Here is a 23,013-nt window from a genome sequence, read left to right as displayed (position 1 = left end):
ATAGCTAAAACATCTGTTCAGCAACGTAGTAAAACATGCACACGCGGAGCGCCTGACAGAAGAGCCTGCCAAACAATTGGTAGAGGGACTTTGCTGGGGGAGAGACCAAGATAAAGCGACCGCTGTTTGTTTTGTCTGGTCAGGGGGAAAGCCAAGGCAATCAATATTTTCAGTTTCTTTTATTTCATTTGTGAGGAATCATTTGAGAAAGGGAGCGAGGGGAGATTTCCGGAAGGGACTTTGTTAGCTGTTGGTAGAAAAGCAAGAGAACCTTGGATGTCAACACCTAACAGACCCTTGAGACCAGCCCCCAAACCAGGAAAAGCAACTTTCTTCTCGAGTGGCCTCTCCGTCCCTCCCGATGGAAGCAGAAACGGGGAACAGCATGGAGACTGGAAAGACGGCCAACAGGGGCACGCGCATCGCCCTGGCTGTGTTCGTGGGGGGCACCCTGGTGCTGGGCACCATCCTCTTTCTCGGTAAGTGGGGCGCTGGAGGCCAGGGAACTGGGCTAGTGCAGTGGAATTTTCTTGTGCTTTCTTCTGGCAGACCTTGTCCAGAGGCAGGTGGGGGGCTGTTTATTTGTGTTAGCAGGTAATGCAGCCTTGGTTTTGATTAAATAGTCAAATAGAAAGAAGCCGTTTCTTTGGGAGGCTAAAAAAACATGCCCAAGCACCGAATGCATAGTCCGGAATGCAAAGTGGGTAGAAAGTGGCTTTGAGTGACTGGAGGATTCTTTTGCACTGGGCAATTTTTTTATGCATTGCATATAGCAATATGAGTGTTGATGAACTCATCGTCAGGCTTTTTCATTTAGTTGGCGAGGAGAGACTGCGTCGTGATCAGAACCTTGCTGGAATGTCTTTCCATCGGATTTTTGTGAATGCCTGCATGGCTCATGAAATGCAGCTCACAAAATACACACCGCTCTTTAAACCTGCAGCTTTGATGGTATTCAGTTGCTCTCAGATCCAGTGACTCTGATGGGATGAAATGACAAGTCTGCCTTTCTATTAGGTTTAAAAATTAATATGAAGGAAAACAGAGGTTTCCTTCCCCAGATTTGCAAGGCCTGGTGATTCAACTATTTCACTGACTCTCGGTGGGAATGAATGTACCTGGAGAATATGATGAGTAAAAGCATCCTCCAGTGAAAAGGAATAACACATCTTGGAAAGGGGGGGTGGTGGGTGGCCTCAAATTGTAGGCAGGTTGAGCCCTTGACTGTCACCCCTTTGAGTTTTTTCCCTACAGCTAATGAAATAGCCGAGACGATTTCATTAGCTTGAAAATGATGTAGGAGCAAGGAGATTCTAGGTGCAGTTTGAATCGTAGCCGCCTGGAAATGCTCCCTGTTGGCATGTGCGGGATGCACCAGGGCATGTTTATTTTGGCAGCGGAGAGCTGGTCATTAAACTTTAAAAGACGTATGGTTGTGTGGTCAAAAACTCTGCTGAAATGAGCAGACCGTCTTTCCATGTTTTCTGTGGCTGAAGATTTAGGAAATTAGATGGGTTGATTGCTTTATGGTACAGATCAATCTCCTACTCCTGCCACTGAATTTGTGGGTCGTGAAAATCGTGAAGATTCTCAGCACTTGCGACTGCGTCAAGTGTCCTACTCTGAAATTCAAAACTCGGGGGGAAATGATGAGGGCATGCCGAAGGACTACACGCTCTGTGGGAAGTTTCTACAAAGTTAGGCTCTTTGTGTTTTGTAAACACTTCCAACCTTCAACATCCAAATGTTTATAAAAATATGTACCTTTTTTTTTTTAAATGATGTTACTGCTGCTTGAAACCCTTTTGAAAGTCCACGTTATAATTACATTTTGAGACTAAGTCTAGTCATTGGAATATTCTCGATGGCAGTCCATCTTGGCTCTTTGAAAGATGATTCTCTGAAATGTTTAGAGCACAGTGAAATTCACCAAGTTGGGCAAGGCTGTTATGAGGAAGGAGGCCTGAGTGAAAGAGAGAACATAACTTTCTGGGGTATGGTCTGCCTGGCTCTCACCACCATTTTCAACTCCTTTGCTATTTGTTTTTTTTTTTTTTATATAGAGGCATGTTTTATTTGTTTGTTTATTTTTTTTTTTTTTTTTTTTGTTTATACATGCACTGGGTACAGTCAGAAGCGCGGGAGGGTGAGAGAATTCACCAGAGCCAGAGCGGGGAGCAGAGCAGGCAGAAGGACCGAAGTACACTGCTGAGGGGAGCAGCGGGCAGCAGGAGAGGTCTGCGCGCCATGCGGGACCCTCCTCCGGTGGCCGGGGAGCAGCCGGGGATCGAACCGGCGCTGCAGAGTCCGTGGGCAGCTTCGCAACCCAGCGCTCAACCGCTGCGCCACCGGGGAGGCCCAACTCCTTTGCTATTTGAAGTGTGGTCCTGGGCCAGCAGCATCAGGGTCCCAGGGGAGCCTCAGCTGCAGCCCAAACCTACTGATTCAGAGTCTGCATTTTCACCAGCGCTTCAGGTGATTCATTTGCAAATCAAAGTTGGAGAAACATTGCTTCAGCTGAGTCCATTTGTATATACTCCTTGAGGGAATTGGCTTTAGGATAAATGCACGTTCTAGGCTTATGTCAAATGCTGCTGCATGATTTCAGACTCTGTCCCTTCCCGCAGGCCCTTCCTTACTGCCCTGTCCCCTAGGCTCTACACCCACCTCGGCCCTGCACCTAGCGGAAGTCCTTGTCTGAAAATCTCCAGGGACCTGCCAGGCAGGTGCTCTTTGTGCTGATTTCAAAGAATCATCTCTCAAAGAGCCAAGATGGACTGCCATCGAGAATATTCCAATGAATAGAATTAGCCTCAAAACGTAATCCGGCAAAATTCTTGACTCTTCCAGGCTCTTCTGGGTTGACTTGTTGGTGTATTTTTCTGCCTGTCTCAAGTTCAGTCATATATCTGTAATAGCTAGTTCTCTCCTTACCTCTTCTTTGCATTTTAGGCTCTGGGGTAGTCTCTTTCCTAAATCGTAGTCCTACAGTAGGAATGGTTGCCACTGACATTGGTGTGGTCTCCATGATGCGAGAGCACTAGGATGAGGCATCAGGTGTAACTATATACCTATGACCAGTTTCTTATATTTTGGGGCGGGTACCCAAGCCCATCTAACCAGATTGATTTATTTACTTATTTTTAACTGTTTATTTTAAAGTGTCTCTCTTTCCTTTCCTCTTCTTCCCCACAGTCTGTTTCGCAAATGCAGTGGTTGGCAACATTTTTTTGTACAGGGCTAGAGAGCAAATATTTTCAGCTTTCTGGCTCACACTTTTGCAGCAGGAAAGCAACCATAGACAATATGTACACTATGACCTGGCTGGAGTCCCACAAATTTTGATTTATGGGCATTGAAATTTGACTTTTAGATAATTTCCTTGTGTCATGAAATAATGTTCTTTTGCTGTTTCACCCCCCCCACCCCAGCCATTAAAAGAAATAGTAAAAACTATTGTTAACTCAGAGGCCATATAGAAGTGGGCAGCGGACGGGACTGGGTCCCTGGGCTGCAGTTCCTGACCTCACAAATGGGCCCCCCCGTCTGTGGATGAGTCCACTGCATTCTAAGGTCATAGAGAAATCCTGAATGAGAAACCACGCTGCTCTTTAAGTTTGTTCAGAGTTCCTAACCAGTAAAAGGTAACATTTTCACTTTTTATACAAAAATAATTATTTTCTCTGTTGCGTTTGCTTCATTCACTTACACCTTCCCATTTCATGTTTCATTCACTTATACTTTCATATTATTTGTGCTTGTGGACGCTTAATTTGCAAGATTTTAAATAATAACCCCCCACGAATATAATGGTCTTCCTTGAGGGATTGGGTCTGTGTCCCAACTAATTTAATATAAACCTTCCCTTTACTCATCATCAGGTAAAGATACCTGATTTTCGTTCTGCTTCTTTAAGAAATTTTGAGTTAAGAATTATTTTCCGGGCCTCCCTGGTGGTATAAGGGGTTAAGATACAACCTATGAAGCTCTTTGCAGCCACTGCAGCATGAGTTTGATCCCCGGCCAGGGAGCTACCCACATGGCGCAGCAGACCTCTCCAGACTCACCCGCTGCTCCCCTCAGCAGTGTATTTCAGTCAGTCTGCCTGTTCTGTTCCCCACTCTGTCTCTGGTGAATCCTCTCACCCCCCACACCTCTGGCCTATACCCCAGCTCTTGTATGTGTAAATAAATAAATCTTAAAAAAAAGAATTATTTTCCATGGAAGACTAAGTTTTCAACCCCTTCATTACCTTAAAAAATAAAAGGCTAGGGGCCTCCCCGGAGGCGCACTGGGTTGAGCGCTGCACTGTGGAACTGTCCGCAGCCTCTGCAGCATGGGTTTGATTCCCGGCCAGCCAGGGAGATTCCCACATGGTGTGGCAGACCCCTCCTGTCTCGGCGACTCAGCAGTGTACTTCGGTCCTTCTGCCTGTTCTGCTCCCCGTTCTTTATCTGGCGAATTCTCTCACCCTCCCGTGCCCCTGGCCTATACCCCAGTTCTTGTATAAAAATACATAATAAATCTTAAAAAAAAGGCTAGTATCAAGAAGGTATTGTCCAGAACCATAAAAATATTGCTTATGATATAGATTATTTTTCTATTATAAAAAATAATGCATGGCTATTAATGAACACTTGGTAAACATGGAAATAGATCAAAAGAAGAATTTCCTCCATGGTTCCACCACCCAGCCATATTCATCAAAGTGATTCTACTAATCTTTATATTGTGGATGTCTATTTTTACTTAGTACTCTTTTTTTTTTTTAAAAAAGATTTATTTATTTATGCATACAAGAGCTGGGATACAGGCCAGAGATGGGGGGGGGGTGAGAGAATTCACCAGAGACACAGTGGGGAGCAGAACAGGCAGACTGACTGAAATACACTGCTGAGGGGAGCAGCAGGCGAGACAGGAGAGGTCTGTCTCGCCTTGTGGGTTGCTTCCTGGCCGGCTGGAGATGGAACGCGTGCTGCAGAGCTTGCGGATTGCTTCATAGTGCAGTGCTTAACCCCTTGCGCCACCAGGGAGGCCCTACGTAGCACTCTTAGAGAAATCAAAGCACACCTTTATGCTAAGATAGTTTTTTTTTGAAAAGAGGCCTGAGATGTTCCATTGGCAGTTTTCCTGAACCTATAATGTAGCATAGTAAAAAGGCTGTTTGGAGGAGGATGGCAGAGAAAAGAGCAAAGGAAAAGCAGAACTCCTCTGAGAATTTGGGTCAATAAATGATATCAAACACCACACTGGTGATTGACGTACAGGTCTTTCCTCTCTAGCAGAACTAGAGGTGCCACTTCCTTTCCGATCCTGCGTCTTGCTTGAGGATGCCCCAAAAGGCCTCGGCCCCCCTCACCTCCTGGCCTGTCCCTTTGTCTTGGCCAAGTCTCTAAACGATTCCTTATTTCTGCTCACAGAGAACAGCCATAATGTACCCTCCACCACTTTCTTGGCCACTGAAAGTATTTTTGAAATAAACTCACATCTGCTAGTGTCCAGGCGCAGCTGGAGGTTACAAGTAGGGCACCTTTCGCCCTCCTGCAGTCATCCGTTCAGATGATGTTGCCAGGCGGAGTGGGGAAGATGAAGGTGCTGGGGAAGATTCTTGCATCTCGTTGAGTTTTCGCTTTGGTGGAAATAGCGGGAAGCTTGGTTCATGGGCTGCCTATGTCTGGTAGCTAGGCGGGCCCGGTGGAGGAAGGCGTGTGAGGTAAGGGGGTAGGCCAATAACTGTCCTCCTGCTGGGTGACCAAGTTATAGTGACATGTGGCCTCTTTTTGCCCCACCTTCTCCCCCCCCCCCCCTTGGCTATATGTGTGTGGATGGTTTAGATGAGATCCAGACCTTTAGATACCACACACTGTAGCTTTCTCCTTCCGGCTGGATTTACTCCAAATGGCAGTTTGTAAGTTTCACATTTCCCACCTCTCATATAAGAAGGCACCTGTAGGTAGACCGTGAAATCATAAGACAGAAGCCACAGATAACCTCCTATGGAGGGCCTTGAGGCCTTAACTAGTTGTTATAGGACAGCCCCGATATTGAGCGGGTTGCCTGGCTGTGGGTCCTCACCCGCGTGCTTTAAAGGGACTTATGAATACTCCACTACAGGCACACACAAAAGGTTCATAAAAGGGTTATTTACAAGGGAAAAGGAAATAAGGAAAATGTACAACTCAGGGAGAAATTAGGGAAATAAAGTCTTTCATGCGTCCTACCCGATCCGCCGACCTGGAAACCCAAAGTCACTCTCCGAGCTGGCCGGACGCTGCGAGCTGGCGGGGAGCCAAAATGGGGGACCCCTCCAAAGCCCACATGTCTGGCTTTATACCCACCTGGCTGCTGAACCCCACCCGCAGGTCCCAGCCACCTTCCCTTGGGTGGTGATGGGATTTGATTTCCCAGTGTCTTTGGCTTGGGCCTGGGGTGGGAGTGGAGTCCACGAAGCTTGTATGGAATTAGCTTTAGGACAGCCTTTTCCCCCTAACAAGTCCCCCCTTTCACTTTTTTCACCTGGAGGCCTGGTTAAAACACAATTGCTGGGGGCCTCCCCGGTGGCGCAGCTGTTGATTGCTGGGTTGCGAAGCTGCCCGCAGCCACTGCGGCGCCTGTTCGATTCCCGGCTGCTCCCCGGCCACCAGAGGAGGGTCCCACATGGCGCGCAGACCTCTCCTGCCGCCCGCTGCTCCCCTCAGCAGTGTACCTTGGTCCTTCTGCCTGCTCTGCTCCCCGCTCTGGCTCTGGTGAATTCTCTCACTTCTGACTGTACCCAGTGCATGTATAAACAAAACAAAGAAAGAAAGAAAACATGCCTCTATAAAAAAAAATGTTACAAAAAACCCCCAAAAAACAACAAAACACAATGGCTGGGCCCCACCCTTAGATGGGGGGAGGGCTGGGCAGGGTTCAGTAATTTGCATTTCTCCCTAGCAGGTGCTGTTGCTGCTGCTGCTGGGCCACCCATGGCCCCTACTCTGAGCAGCTTTGATCTACTTATACCCCATTCTTGTGACACTACGAGAGAACCAAGTCTCACGGCAACCCAGAGTCCCACCGCCGTTATCTAGCCAGTGACCGGAGTCAGGATGTGCGCCACCTAGCCTACTGGAGTGTTGAGCTTCCTGTAAACACTGTGTTAGGGGGAAAAGGCTGTCCCAAAGCTAATTCCATACAGGCTTTGTGGACTCCACCCCCACCCCAGGTCAAAGTCAAAGACACTGGGAACTCCAAATCCCATCACCACCAAAGGGAAGGTGGCTGGGACCTGAGGGTGGGGTTAAGCAGCCAGGTGGATACAAAAGGCAGACACGTGGGCTTTGGGGATCCCCCATTTTGGCTCTCCACCAGCTCGCAGCATCCGGCCAGCTCGGAGAGTGACTTTGGGTTTCCAGGTCGGCGGATCGGGTAGGACGCATGAAAGACTTTATTTCCCTATTTTCTCCCTGAGTTGTACATTTTCCTTATTTCCTTTTCTCTTGTAAATAAACCTTTTATGAACCTTTTATGTGTGTCTGTAGTGGAGTATTCATAAGTCCCTTTAAAGCACGCGGGTGAGGACCCACAGCCAGGAACCCGTTTAATATCGGGGTTGCTCTATAACAACTGCAGTGGGCGACCTGACACCAAAACTTGGCACAGGCTGCTAAAGGGGGTTACCTGATGGTGCCCTACTACATGCCAATAATTGTTTTATTTTGGTCTGTTTTTTTCAGTGAGCCAAGGTTTCTTAAGTTTCCAAGCCAAACAGGAATACTGCCTGAAGCCAGAGTGCATCGAAGCTGGTAAGTCCTTTTTCCATCCTGTGTCAGGTTATAATTATGGTACCTCAGGGAGTGGAAGAAAAAACAGGTAGTATTTTTAGGGTTCTGTTTGCTTGAGGTTTACCAAGTACCAAATGCAATTTTGTTAAAATTTTCAGTTTACTTTCAAGTCTGGGTGTGAAGCAGTGGGGCCTACCTTTCCTGTTTCCTCACAAAAGCAGCTGTGCTATATTCCAAGTTCTGTGGTATCAGGAAGGGGTTCGGGAGGTGGAAAGGCCTCACTGGAGACCCTCCCTAGGGCCTCAGCGAGATGTGGAGTCCTTTTCTCTGAAGCAGGCTCTCTGAATCTTCTGGTCCGTGGGCCTGACCTGTCCATGTCTAAGCACCAGCCCTCTGTGAGCCCATCCTTCTCCGGCCCCAGCAGTGCCCTGGGATCCTTCCAGTCCATGTTGCAGGTCAGATTTTTCTTGAGGTGACTGGGCTGTGTGTCACTGGGTACCCGAAGGTGAAGATGTGTACTGAAAGTTGCCTCAGTTTTGCCGCAACTACTAGGTTCCCTCTGTTAATCAGTGTGAGGGCTGAGATTTGCAGGCCCAGTATCCCAGCACCCCACCCCATTCTTGGTCTCCTTCCTGGAAGAGTGAGGAAGATTTGGAAATTCCCAGACTCTTCCTTCTTGCCAGCGTGACCAGGGGTTTCTCCGGTGGGGAGAGTGGGGCCTGGAGTGGGCTGGGCTGCATGTGGGGCAAGCAGAGGGCAGGTTTAGACCTCACGTTCCTTGTACTTTTGCTGGGCTGGGCTCTTGTACATGTGTGAAATTTGGGATTTTTGACACAGGAGTAAAACGTACAGAATGACATTTAATAATGTCGCCTCCTGCCAGCTAGGGTGTTTGGCCTTGATATTCTGTTTTTAGTTTTCACTGTTGGTGAATGACTTGCTAGTGTTGAAGAAAGTACCTATTTTGCTGTTTCTATAGCAAAAGGTTCACCACGGATACAGTCTTCTGTAGCATAACGTGAGCCTCATTATACTCGGGGGTCTGTGGAAGGTGCAGAGCTGGGGGGTATGTGGTTGGAAAGTTCAGGAGACGGAAGTGCTTGACGGCTTTCTGGACCTTTTCTGAGCAGGTGCCAACCACTTCTGAAGTGCCTCCTCTCTATAACTCTCCCTCCTTCTCTTCTCCATCTCCTTCCTCATCTCTTTCAAGATCACAGCTTGAGGAAGACTGCAAAGAAGGAAAACCGGAAAGTGTATGCTAATGAGGGTGGGCAAGGGTTGATGGCTAGTGGCTTGAAGCCTGAGCTGGCGACTGACAGCACACAGGATCTGGGCCTAAATACATAATCATCCCAAGCCTCAGTTTCATCATCTGTAAAATGGGAATCTCAGTTTTTACTCATCATACCAGTTGTGAGAATAGAAGAAAATAATGATGGTGGGAGCAGGAACCCAGTTCCACAATGCTCCGCCCTTATCCCCACACCAGAGAGCAGCTGAACTTTCAGCTGGCAAAATGGGATGTGACCTCGATTTCTCTGATGGCAAAACTGTGCCTTAGGTGAGGCAGTTTTCAGCTTTGTTTACCCTGCTATGAAACTGTGCATCTAGCCCCATAGGATTTAGTAATGCTCTTGCTTCCGGAGTGTCACTCCAGGCTTTGCTGGAGGAATCATATCATCTGTAGTAGAAGTGTGGTGTTACTTTTCAAAAATCTGAAAATTTATGAGCTCAGAAACATATCTGGCCTCAAGAGTTTCAGTTGAGTGTCTGTGGGGTTGTTATAGCAAAGTTTATATGCATGCGGCCACAGTCAGCTATGGACATCCAGGATGCTCAGTTAAATTTGAATTGCAGATGTACAGTGACTCCTTTTTTTTCTGCACAAGTATGTCCCATGCAACAGTTGATACTTACACTCCGAAAGTAGTCATTTATATACAGTTGGAACTTCAACGCCCATCCTGTATTTTATGTGGAAACTGATTTATAGACCCTGCGCCTGACAACTGTTCTAAGAACTTTACACGTATTTGCTCATTTACTTCTCGTGAAGATCCAGCGGGGTACTGTCATTATTCCCATTTACAGGTGAGCAGACGAAGACACCGAGAAGTTAAGTAACCAGCCAGAGGTTTCATAGATACTATTCGGCGTGGCTGGGTTCGAGCCCAGGTAGTCTGGCTCCAGAGTCTGTGCTGATGCTATTCTGCCTGCAAAGTCTTAGCATAGTTGCTGAGTCAGAGGCAATGCTCAATATTATCAATATTAATGATTTTATTCTTCATTTGTTTATCACGACCACCCTCTCCCTGAAGTCCTGATTCATCTTAAGCAAAACAAAACAAAACAAAACAAAACAAAACACAGGCTGCTCTGTGCAGGTGCCCTCGCTTGTACTACAAAAGCAACTTGTTGGAGACGGCGTGATGATTGACTTTATACGCAAGGACTTGAGGGGAACCTGGCCTTCTACAGATTTCCTTCATCATCATAATCCTTTTATTAAATCAAGCCTCCCTGGGTTTGCTCCATGGCACTTAGTAGGGGTGCAGGCGTTTTAGTGTATCTTGACCATGGTGTCCCTTGCAATTCAAAGTGGCCTTATCCCCTGCAGGAGACGCAGCCCTGTGCCCGCTGTGAGTGATGAATGATGGACTGGGAGGCTGGCGCTGGCTCCCCGCTGGGCAGGCTTGCTTCCAGATGCCGTGTGCAGGATGCATTCCCCCTCTTTGCAGCAGGGCTGAGGTCAGGGCTGACCTTGCAGTTTTGCTAGGTACCTGCGAGGATACTGAGGAAAGGATACATGGTGGGGCGGAGGGGGGAGTTTGGGAAGGCAGCCAAAAGCTTTGTGCTTATGTGACTAAAAATGCCTGCAGGGTTTCCGGTGTGTGACTGTAAATATTGTGTGGAGTGAAGCTTGCCTGATCCTCGGCCCCAAGGTGTCACATAGCAGATTCCTCCTGTGGCTGCACAGCCAGAATAATGATAAATACAAACCGCAATGAAGATGTTGTGTGTCCTAGCATATTTGCATATTAATTATTATTGGTCAAATAGTAGCTGGCAGCAATGTTGTAATTGGAGACAATCGAGTTAGTTCTGAAAGGGAACGCTAAGAAGTCAATTTTAAATTTATCAAACTTCGAAACCAATTTTTTGCTTTTTTTTTGGTGGTGGGTTAAAATCGGTGGGAGTTTGAAATCCCATAGAAATTGGGACATTTGTAGATCATTCATTTCACCCAGGACAAAAAGCTGTTTGGAGTTTTCATAAAAAGTCCAGGCTAGAGAAAGAGCTAGTGTGGCTCTGAACCCTGGAGGAAGCACACAAGAAACCAAGTGGTGATAGGCGTGTCCAAATATATGCAGATTACACTCTTTTTTTTGGTCAATTCATTCATATTTAGCTGACAACTCATTGGATTCTCATTACTTCAAATAGAAATGTGTTCTGGCATTAATTAAAGGATGAAAATGACCCGGCATGTCATCCTTCCAATGTCATTAAAATATTGGCTGCCTTTAAAAAGAATCAGTTGGTGCACATCTTTGTGCTTGAGTGGCAGCCAGCGATTGTAGGACAGTTGGAAGAGAGCTGGAGCTCAGTATTAGGGATTTTGGAAGCTTCTCGGTTTGTAATGAGAGATTTCTTTTTTTAAAGCCCGGGGATACATATTTGGGAATGCACAAACACGCGCTGTGCACTGTCTTCAATATGTAATTGTGTGAGGGCTTATGAAGGCAGAAAAGTGTCACTCAGCCTAGCGTGTCTTCCCATTAACTTAATCTCAGTTCTGCTCTTAGACCTGAGTGAGGGAGCCCGCCCTGGGCCCCTTGTTTTCCATGCCCCACTTTGTCCTCCTCTGGCCATGCCGCTCTCCTAGCAAGGAGTCTGTGGGGCCAAGTCAACAGCTCTCTCCAGTATCCCCAAATTCCCTGCTGGAGGACCCCAAGCCATATTTGAGGGCCTATGTGGGTTGCTTCCAGGGGTTCATTTGTCAAGAAATCTCACCCAGCGTTTCCGATCTTGATGAAGGTATAGTACAAATATACCTTTTAAAAATAGCTTTTAAATATACCTTTTAAAAAAAGCTAAAAATAGCTTTTAATTACAAATAGCTTTTAAATATTTAGAGATGACATGCAGGCCTCTATTTCAGGTGGCCTTTGCTGGAGAACAAACCACTCCAAAGCTTAGAGGCCTGACACGAGAGCCATTTCCTATTTCACGGTTGTGTGGGTTCCACAGGGGCTTCCCTGCCGATGTTGCCTAGGCTCGTTCTTGTAGCTGCATTCAGCTGGAGGGTCGCCTGGCCCGAAAGGTCCAAGATGGACTCACATGTCTGTGATCCCCCCACTCCCAACAGATCCACGTGTACATGCCTGGCAGGCGGCGCTGGCTTGGTCCTCCTCCATGTGCCTTACCTCCTCCAGGAGGCTTCTTCAGAGGGTGGCGTCAAAGCTCCTTTCAGAGGGAGTTTACATGAAAAGTTCAAGGCCTCTTTAAGCCTAGCTTTGAAACTTGAGGTCTGTTCCTGTAAGTCACAAGGCAGCCCAGAGTGAAACCTTGATGAGAGACGAATGCTAGAGCCATCTTTTTTTTTTTTTAACCGGATATCCTCCTTTATTTTTTTATGAATTATTTTATTTTATATAATTCTTACATCATTTTTCATTTTTGCCTAATGTATGCATTTTCATTTGGGTTATATTCCCCATACAATTCCCACCCCCTTTTTCTGACCCTAATCCCTCTTCTCCTCCCCCACTGCCCACTGCAGTGTGTCTCTGGTCTATAGTTGCTTGTTGATTTTGATTTTCACTTTCTTATAGTCATTCATTTTCCTGGTCCCTTATTTAGGTTTTCTAAATTCCTGCTATGAGTGAGACCATCCGTTATTTTTCTTTTTCTTTCTGGCTTATTTTGCTGAGCATGATCCCTTCCAGCTCCATCCATGTTGCTGCAAATTGCATGTGTTTATCTTTTTTGAATGCTGAGTAATATTCCATGGTGTATATGTACCACATCTTCTTGATCCAGTCATCTATTTTTGGGCATTTGGGTTGTTTCCAAAGCTTAGCTATTGTAAACAGTGCTGCTATAAACATAGGGGTGCAGGTGCTCTTTGGAATTAATATTTCTGTGTCCTTTGGGTAAATACCTAGGAGTGGAATTGCTGGATCATATGAAAGCTCTATGTTTAGTAGGTCAAGAAATCTCCACACAGCTCTCCATAGTGGTTGGACCAGTTTGCACTCCCACCAGCAGTGCAGGAGAGTTCCTTTTTCTCCACATCCTCACCAACACTTGTTGTTGCTAGTTTTTTCAGTATGTGCCATTCTCACTGGTGTCAGATGGTATCTCATGGTAGTTTTGATTTGCATTTCCCTGATTACAAGTGATGTTGAACATTTTTTCATATGCCTGTTGGCCATTTGCATTTCCTCTTTGGAGAAGTTTCTTTTTAGCTCTTCTGCTCATTTTTTTGACTGGATTATTTTCTTTGTTTTTGTTGAGTCTCATCAGCTCTTTGCAGATTTTTGTGATCAGTCCTTTATCATTAGTGTTGGGTGCAAAAATGTTCTCCCAGTTGGTGGGGTTTCTCTTTGTTTTGGTTACTGTCTCTTTTGCTGTGCAGAAGCTCTTTAATTTGATGTAGTCCCAGCTGTTGATCTTTACCTTCACTATCACTGCTTTGGGTGATGTGTCTGTAAAGAGGGCTAGAGCCATCTTGTGGGAGCAAGAGAGGCATGGAAGAAAATGTCACATGCATCTTTGCGGACAATTCACCATGGGATTCATTTTGTATTCCAGTCCCATCCTCCACAGATGTTAGGGGTGGTCCTGTGAAAACCAATAACAATAATACCATGAAACTTTTACCCACTCGCTCTGAATCCAGTAATTTAATATGGTGAAGTTGACTCAGGGAGTCATTTGAGGGGAAATGTAAAAGCCAAGCCTTCGGAACTGGTTGATATGAAAAGTTGTTTAATTTGGAAAAGAACAGTACACAATGTTCAGTGTGTGTCATTAATCCTATGATTTTCTTTTGAAATAGCTGCTGCCATCTTGAGTAAAGTAAATCTATCTGTGAACCCTTGTGATAATTTCTTCCGATTCGCTTGTGATGGTTGGATAGACAAGAATCCAATTCCTGAAGATATGCCAAGCTACGGAGTTTATCCTTGGCTGAGACACAATGTCGACCTCAAGTTGAAGGGTAAGTTTCTACGGGGATGTGATGATGCACTCTAAGAGAGCAATATTTGACATGAACAAAATAGTTTTGGATTTGAAGCATGGCAGCTCACTTTTTAACTATGTGAAATTCATTTCCAAGATTTGTTAAAATGGAAGATTGGCAGTCGCGGGATTCTAGTCTCCCAGATCTCAACGCAAGCCTAGCATAGGTTATGTTTGCATTTGATAATAAGTTCTACTGCTGAAGGATGAAAAGCATTGGACTGAGTTTGGGAGCAAAGGAGCAGTTAGTAAAAGTTATGCTACATCAACATACGCACGTTTGTTGTGTTCCTCCTAAACTTCATCACTTGCTCATTGTGTCCTGGGTTTTCATGGCTTACAAAATGTACTTAACACCTAATCGTTTGTTGACGTCACAGTTGAGAACTCTGGATGACCTTGTCTTTGTCATATTGTTCCTGTTAACTTCTAATTTGGCTTTGGGAAGACTCTTTTCTCACAGGGCCTTTAGCAGCAAGCTCAAGCACACACATTCACATGCGCATGTCCTCCCTCTCTCCCTCCCAGATGTGGAAATGTCCTTATTAGAGGATCCTCTGTGTATGTCAGATCTAACTTTTATTCTGAGCTACTGGAAAAAGCCACTTCAGGAGGGAAGGGGGAACATTTCAAAGCCAAATAAGGTAACTGTGGCGAGAAGGCAAAAGTAATGTGTTTTTTTCCTTCTCTTTTTGATAGCTGTGAGATATAGCACCTACAGAGAAGTTCTGAGAAGTTACACCAGTCATTATTTTTCTTGTCTATTTCCATTTTTGCAAGATTTTGAGTACATGATAATTAAATATGTAGCAACTTAGAGATAGCAACTTATAGTATAACAAGTGAAAGGATTAGCAAAATAGTTAGATACATGTTGTCAGTTACAAGGAAAATTGTGCTTACATTTCACAACTAGATGCCCATCAGATGGATTGAGTGTTTCTACTAGGAGACCCAAACTTAGTTTTTCTAAGTCATCCATGAGAATTTGCAAGAATGTCGGGGCTTTCCCCTAACCCAGTGGGTGAATTTCCTGTGCCCTAGAACCATAAATAAGTCCTGGAGGAACGAATTTACTAATATTTATATTAACTCAGATTGGTCCTTCACTCACTGTTCCTGCCTATTTCTTGTTCCCTTCTCTGGCTTCTTTTCTTCCTGGGCAGATAGATGTACGTGCGGGCGTGTCCATACACACTTGCACACACCATCCTGGATAAGAAATACTGCATTTGCCAGGGAGATGCTCCTTTTACGTTAGCTGTAGCCAAAAGATTTCTATCTCCAGGGCATGAAGCAGTTACAATAATTCACAGAACTTTGTGGAGATGTCTTAATGGTAGAAATTAAAATCACCATTGATGTGTGCTCTTTGAGGAGAATACTGCTTTTGGACTCCTTCAAAATTCAGAGACATGAGGGTAATTGTTCAATAGCAGCATAGGGGGTGTTTCACTTGCTGCTTTGAAAAATGAAAATGTTATTTCCAGGCTCATTTGGGAAAACACAAAAGAGCAAAAATAATATGCAAAAAGTGAGGAGAAAGTCACCATTAACTATCCCTGGGAATAACTGGTAATAAAACAATGGAATATGTATATTTCCAGTTTTTTTCCATGCGTGGGTATGAATGCGTGGGTAACCTCATGCATAACCCATACATTAAAAAAATTAGCCTGTATGATGAGTTTTAAAGCAGGATACTCTGTAACCTGCTTTAAAAAACGATGTATTCCTCAAAGACGCAGATTATGTCAGTAGATGTCCTTTCTTATTAGTAACAGCACTAATAAATATCCATATATACACATCCCTATGTCCTTACCTAAATGCATCCTTAGGATAAATTCCCAGAAATGTAATTGCTGTGTTGAAAGAACATCCACAATTTAGTTTTGATGCATATAGCTAAATTGCTCTTTAGGGAATTATTTCTACATCTTTCTCTATTTTCTTGCTGTTTTAAGTGGTGGCTTTTCTCTCAATTGTTTTTTTGTGGTATAGAGGTCAGCAAACTATGGTTGTGGGCCCAATCTAGCCCACCATTTTTGTAAATAGAGTTTTATTGGAAGAAAGTCAGATGCATTCTGTTTCAGTAACTGTGCTACTTGAATAGTTGTTACAGAGACCGCACGGCCAGCAAAGCTGGATAAAGTTTGTCAAGCCCTGATGACTGGTGTAAAGCTTTGATGTTTCTATATTGAGTTTGATTAGAACTGTTTTATTAATCAATGTGGTTTTTTTGGTGGTTTCTTTAGGATTATTAGGCAGGTGGTCCTAAAATTAAGAAGTCATTATAATTTTGTCTCTCCCTTTACCTTTATTCCATTGGCTAGAACCTTCAGAGGAGTGCTGAGTGACAGCAATGGTAATGGGTATATTTTCTTATGCCTAGCTTGAGTAATAATGCCTCAATGTCCCCCCCCCATTTCTCTTTGCTTATAATAGGTATTCTTTATTGTGTTCTGGAAGCCTTAGTTTGCAAAAGGCGTTGCTCAAGAAAAATTTCCCTTTACAATCTATCAAGGGACTCCGATGGAGTCTTTTAATGTCTCTAGATTTTCCCATGCTGCACTTGTCATAATCTTGAAATGAACCCTATGAATGGCTTATTATTTTCTTTGGTGACACTGCCAGAATTGAATAAGCTAGTATTTGTTGCATACATTTGTGTCTATATTTGCCATTCATATTGGTCCATGGATTTCTGGGTGCCAGGTTTGTCCTATTCTGTGATCAAGATTGTGTTGGTCTCATGAAATGAAATGGGAGAACTCCCATTTATTTCTTTGCTCTGGTAAAGTCACAACCAAATAACATCAAGTTATTCCGTGACAAGCACTGTGAAGGATAAATTTGCAAAGTCATCATAGGGGTCTTCAAGTGCCAAGGAGAGCAAATGGTGGAGTAAGGTGTCTTTGTAAGATAGTATCATCGTGGTGCCTGCTGTATATGTTTGAAATATACAATATGTATTTATTCTTTTATTTAAATAATTGTTTTATTGAAGTAACGTTGGTTTCCAACATTATCTAAGTTTCAGGTGTTCAGCATTGTAATTCTGCATGCTCACCACCAAAAGTCTAGTTTCCATCCATCACCGTGCACTTGACCCTTTACCCATTTCACAAGGCCCTCACCCCCATCCCCTCCGGCGACCTTTCTGTGTCGAAGGGTTTGATTTTGTTTTGTTTGCTCCTTTGCTTTGTTTCCATATTTTCCACATGAGTGAAATCATACAGTATTTGTCTTTCTCTGTCTAACAAAATCTTTAAGTTTAAATTTTGAGGTCATTCAAACATACAGAAAGGTGCAAGAATAGCATAAGGTACCCCCTTAAGCCCTTTACCCAGATTCCTGATTGTTCTTTTGCTACATTTGCTCTATCTGTAAATCTACATTGTTTCATTATGTATATATCTGTACATATATAGATAGATAGAAGATGGTAGATATGGTAGATATGCAGATTTATATTTTTCTGAACTCTGCAAGTATTTACAGATGATTAGATATCCTTAAAGTATGTAGAGCTTTTCAAATACCATCTTTTTTTAAACATCAGATCTTCAGTTTATCTCTATTCTCTAATCTGTGTATCTACATATCTCTCATTCTACCTTCCTATCCATCAACCATCTGGGTAATGCAAGGTCATTGTAGAAGAGCTGTTTACGAATAACAGGAAGAAACATCAAATCCCACCATCTAGTGATAATTTTTTAAATGCAAATATACATATAAAATTATATATATATTTTATAAAGGACTATATAGTATATTCTATTTTCATAAACTGCTGTTTTCACTTGACATGTTAACATCTTTTTGTGTCAGTAAAAATAGATCTCTATTAGCATTTGCCATGACTGCTTTTGTATGGATATAATTTATTTAACTCTCGTGTCACCATTTAGGTTGTTTCCAGATTTTTCCTCATTGTCAACCACTTAGCACAGAGATAGATTTGAATCATCTGTGTCACTTTTGGCCAGTTATTTATCTCACCTATTCAGTTTTCTGATCTCTCAAATGGAGATAAGAAGACCCATTTCAAAGGGTTTGTGAGGACTGAAGGAGATGACCTATATAAATTCCCCAGTCCAGTAACTGGCATGTAGCAGGTCCTCAATAAATATTTGTCCTTCGTGATTCCTTTTTGTCTCAAAGACAGTTCTAAGGTTCATGAAGTAAAGTCTATCGAATACTTCAAGATTTATTCTGGTCTTTTGTAAATATCATGTGCTCTCACAAAAATATTGAATACCACCTAGATGTTTTTCCTCATCCTTGATAAAAAGAGAGAACATCCAAAAATAAAACCCAATGCTACCAATCAAAAGAAAACCATTTTCTTATGGCTGATAGAGAACACACAGATATGCCTGTCCAATTTGAGAAATAAAATGGATTTGACAGACCTGGCTGATGAAAAATTGCCCTCTATAGATGTCAGCAACCAGGCTTCATGAATTTTTTCTTGAAATGGTATATAAGACTCGACTCTCTACTTGGAAAATACAATTATTTCTTGTTTTCTCCAAGAAACAGGGTTAAAAAAATACTGAGTGTAGTGTAGTCACATGTTTGAATGCCTTAAAATTTCCTTCCTACAAAAGCTCTCAAATTTGTCTTTATGTGGCCATGAAGATGATACAGCACGCTTTGCTTCTGAGTGGCCAGATGAAAATTTTGCAAATGAGCACTTAGGAAACCTGAGGCCATGAGTGAGATAGAACACTCGTGTCAAGCAGAAGACAGATGACTGCAGGTAGGGCCAGCTCATCTCTATTATGGAAGAGCAGTCTTTGCCAATATTTTGTAAAGAGATGCAGTATATTATATTATGTTCAAGTGCAGACAGCAACAGCAAGAAAATAAGACGAAGTAGGGGCTGTGCATTAATGAGCAGAGAAAGCTGATTGCGATTCCTAGATAAGTGATTGATTTGTAAATACCTGGCTGAGATGCAAATGGTTCTCATAATTAAGCAACCCCCTGACAATCTCATTTTTTCCTGTAAACGATCCTAGCCAAATTGTCTTCTGTAAAGTCATCTGATAATTAGGAAGTTCAGGTTGTCGAAGGCAGTGGATTGTCATTTTCTCGTACCACGAACACAGTTTGGTGACTTACCAACGTGAGCCTTGGCATCGTGAAGTTCTCTAAAATCGCTGCTCTCGGGCTGGGAAGGACGGTGGGGGGGTGGAAGGGAGGTGCGAAGGAAGGAGTGACCCACCGTTGTGTTGGACTCGATTCCTGTTGAAAACTCAGCCCCTGGATAGCTCCATGAATCTGCTCTATCAACTGGGCACACCCACTCAGGGCAGATTCCTGTTTTTCTGACCATGCTGGTTTTTTCACGCGGCTGTACAGGAAGCAACAAATCGCCCAACGACACACGATGCCACCCTCCTGCGTGCGCGGAGCGGCGACGTGTGAGGACTTGGGCCTTTATCAAAGACTTCATGTACGAAATGAAGTTTTACTGGAAAAGGTTACTGTTTTTCGGGTTTGCGTTTTTCCTAATCTCAATATACTACTTAAGTATGGGTAGGAGAGGGAGGCAGCTGCGGGGACAGGGAGTGTGAGGAAGGGGAAAGGAGTTGTCAAATGAAAAATGGTTAGCAACTTCTTGTCAGGAGACATTCACTTGAAACATGGAAATGAACTTCTTCGCAAAGTTTCTTTGACAAATGCGCGTGTGGTCTGGGATATGTTGTCTCTAAAGAGCTGGAGAAAGTGAAGAGGCCTGGGGTGGCTGCTTATGTGAAAGCATGTGTCCCAGTATTCTGACAGGCAGCAGCTTAGCTTTCCTCCTTGTGTGTCCCTTCCCGTCTCCTGTGCATGTCCTCGTCTTCATGGTTGACACTGAATCAACTCCATGCATTTGACTTTAAAACTCTTCCCCAGGATTTTATTTTTTATTTAAAAAATTAACACAGTTGAATTTTTTTTAGATTTATTTATGTATGCATACAAGAGCTGGGGTACAGGCCAGAGATGAGGGGGAGGTGAGAGGATTCACCAGAGACAGAGTGGGGAGCAGAACAGGTGGACTGACTGAAATACACTGCTGAGGGGAGCAGCGGGCGAGTCAGGAGAGGTCTGCTGCGCCATGTGGGTCTCTCCCTGGCCGGGGATCGAACTTGTGCTGCAGAGGCTGCGGACAGCTTCACAGGTTGCGTCTTAACCCCTTGTGCCACCAAGGAGACCCCCTTCCCCATGATTTTAATGTAGCTTTTTGCCATCATGCTCAATGTTGCAAATAAGTTAGGTGTGCTTGATGAGAACCTGACCTATTCATTACATTCATTCTGTGTTGTATGCGTTTTAGTTTGGGGGAAAATGCACTCCAAATAGAATAAAATGTGTAGCATTTTGACTCTATTAATTAATCTGTGTACACAAGACTATTTAGTAAGCATTTATTTTTCCTCACATCAATTGCTTTCAGCCACAAGTAACAGGTAGGCCAACTCAAACTGGCTTAAGCAATAGAGAATCTGTTGGCTACATGTCTAGTCATAATGTGAACTTCAGGTAAGGGTTGACCCAGCAGCTGAACTCTGACATTAAGGATCACATTTCTTTCTTTCACTCTCCTCTGACATAAGCTGTCTCACAGTTCTTTCTAACACCATTTGATCAAAAGTTTGTTGCTACTAGCAACCAGAATTTACACTTCCTCATTCACATCTAGCAAGAGGCATTGTGTTAGACACAGGAGGATACAGAAGTGCAGAGATTAATAAATCCCCCAAGACTACCTTCATGGAAATGAGATGAGATCAGGTACGTTCAGGGTGGTATGGCTGTAGACCCTTCAAGGAAATCATAACCTACACATTAGAAATGTTTCACTGCATATTATAATCAAGACTCTAGAGCTGTACTGTTCAATACAGTAGCCACTAGCTTTGTGTGACTTTTGGGTACTTGAACTATGGCCAGCTGGAATCAAGATATTCTTTAAGTATATGTTCTTTAAGTGTCAAATATACACTAAATTTCAGGCTTCATTTAAAACCAAGTAAAAGACCTTATCAATAAATTGAATTTATTTCATTGCATATTGAAACACTAATGTTTTAAAATATATGGGGTGACATGAAATATACTATTAAACACAACCTCACCTTTTCCTTTTTGCTTATTTAAATCTAGTTAGAAGAAAATTTAAAAATTATATATGGGCCTCAGATAATATCAATATTTCTGTCAGACGGTGCTGCTGTCAAGCCCTGAAGAGGACATTAGAAAGGTGAGCTCTCTGGGAATGAATTCAAATTATTTCAGTGATAGACAAGGGGCAGAGCACACCTTTGTTAAAAATAGACTCCTGCTTCCATCTCCAGTCCCTCTGTATCCTGTTACGCTGTTAGTGACCTTGCAAATTGAAGCCATTTGTGACTACTTATTCATTTTTCTCACTTATGTGTGTCTGCCCCCTTTCCCCCCCCCCCACCCCCTTGGAAGATTGGTCAATTTCACAAGAACCAGAACCTGTTTATCTGGGGCTTTCACTGTGACCCAACACCAACCATAGTGCCTGGCACATAGCTGGTCCTCAGAAAATGCTAGTTGAAGTTGTTGAAGAAAGGAGACAAAGAACTGCCGCTGTGAATGGCTGGGTGGCCACAGGGTGGGTTGTGGGGTGCTTTCTTTCTGTGCTGGGGGCCTCGCACGCGCTCCAAGAGGCGCCGGAGTTGCCCTGATGAAAGAGGAAGAGTGGTGGTCAGTTGTTCCTCATTTGTGTTGCAGCCTCTTTGTGAGCCTACTTCTTACCTGGCGTTGCCATTGGGTGAATTCAGTGAGATGCGTGGAGCCTCTCGTGCACAGGGGTCAACCCGCAGCCCCTGTTCTGCTGTTAATTTCATGAGAATTCAATGAAATTTTTCCTTTTTCCAAATTTGAATTTTTCGGGTTATGGTTTTTGCTCTTCCACAGGTACACACGTTCCACTCACCTTCCTTAAATGAACATTTTAGAAGCGCTTGGCACAAATCACAGAAATTCCCACTCAATGGAGGCTGAGAAGCTTAACAAATGTCAGTTTCTGAATTGATAACAAAACCATCAGCATTGTTAAAGTAAAATCCAGTGACCTAATTCCCCTCCTCCCCCCAACATGCCTGTAAATAAGGAGGCTGATCCTGAAAGAGACAAGCCTGGAGGCAAGAACAATATGTCAGGATATTGGTGTGTATTCCCAAGTTTGACTGCCAGACCTTGATCATGACCTCCAACCCCAAAAGGCCTTGGTAATCTAATTGGGCCAACAACACTTTGATTGGGGAACGTGTGATTTTAAAAACACTCCTCTGTTGGTTGAAAACCTGTCACTTCGAAAAACTTGTCAATTTCCTTTCTCTCTTTTCCCTCATTCTGAGGGGATTCCTAAACTCTGGCCTCCAGCCCCTCAAGATGGCTGTCAGTGGATTTCAGGAACATGGATAGAAATATAAGCTCATTTTTCCCCCACTAACCTCTGACAGACTGTTAGCCTGTTCTTTAATTATGAAAGTAGGTAACAAAGCCTGGTATTATCAGCAGTGCCTCTGACTAGTTACCGGTGGCAATCTGTGTTCTTTTCCTGTCTTCTCACAGACCTTGCAGGTGTCTTGAAATACTCTCCACATACATGGCCACTTCAAAATCATGCGTTGCTATACTCAATGCTACGTGTTACTAGTGAGTTAATCAAGTAGCACATATGACGTCAGTAAGACAACAGTTAACAGGGCTTCGGAATAACTGGTTTCCACGGTAAACTGGTGTTTCCTAAGTACTTATAAACACGGTTCTGAGAGTGGTCTGTGGGTTTGAGGCACCTGTTCAGGGGATGTACGGTACAGAGAAGATGAAGACCCCTGCCTGTGGAAGGATTTCTGGGCCAGGGCCTCAAGAATGTGTAGTTTCATTTAACTCCAGGCTTTTGAGCCTCCTAATTTAGGTGTTTTGAGCAGAGTTGGCTATTACATGGCCCTGCGGGTGCACT

At 43.8% G+C, this 23,013-nt stretch overlaps 1 protein-coding gene across 1 annotated transcript in view; it reads left to right on the top strand.

Annotated features, from left to right (window-relative positions):
* The first annotated feature begins 220 nt into the window (after nucleotides 1-220).
* Nucleotides 221-23,013, top strand: part of PHEX (phosphate regulating endopeptidase X-linked) — a 167,010-nt gene continuing 144,217 nt past the window's right edge. The window contains exons 1-3 of the mRNA XM_037512613.2: nucleotides 221-479; nucleotides 7,716-7,784; nucleotides 13,828-13,989. Of these exons, the coding sequence (XP_037368510.1) occupies nucleotides 362-479; nucleotides 7,716-7,784; nucleotides 13,828-13,989 (349 nt within the window). The 5' untranslated portion in view covers nucleotides 221-361. The remainder of the gene's footprint in view (nucleotides 480-7,715; nucleotides 7,785-13,827; nucleotides 13,990-23,013) is intronic.

The sequence above is a fragment of the Talpa occidentalis genome, unplaced genomic scaffold, assembly GCF_014898055.3.
Source record: "Talpa occidentalis isolate TD23 unplaced genomic scaffold, MPIMG_talOcc4v2.1 talOcc4.15, whole genome shotgun sequence".
Classification (NCBI taxonomy): Eukaryota; Metazoa; Chordata; class Mammalia; order Eulipotyphla; family Talpidae; genus Talpa; species Talpa occidentalis.
This window is presented reverse-complemented; position numbering and strand designations above follow the sequence as displayed.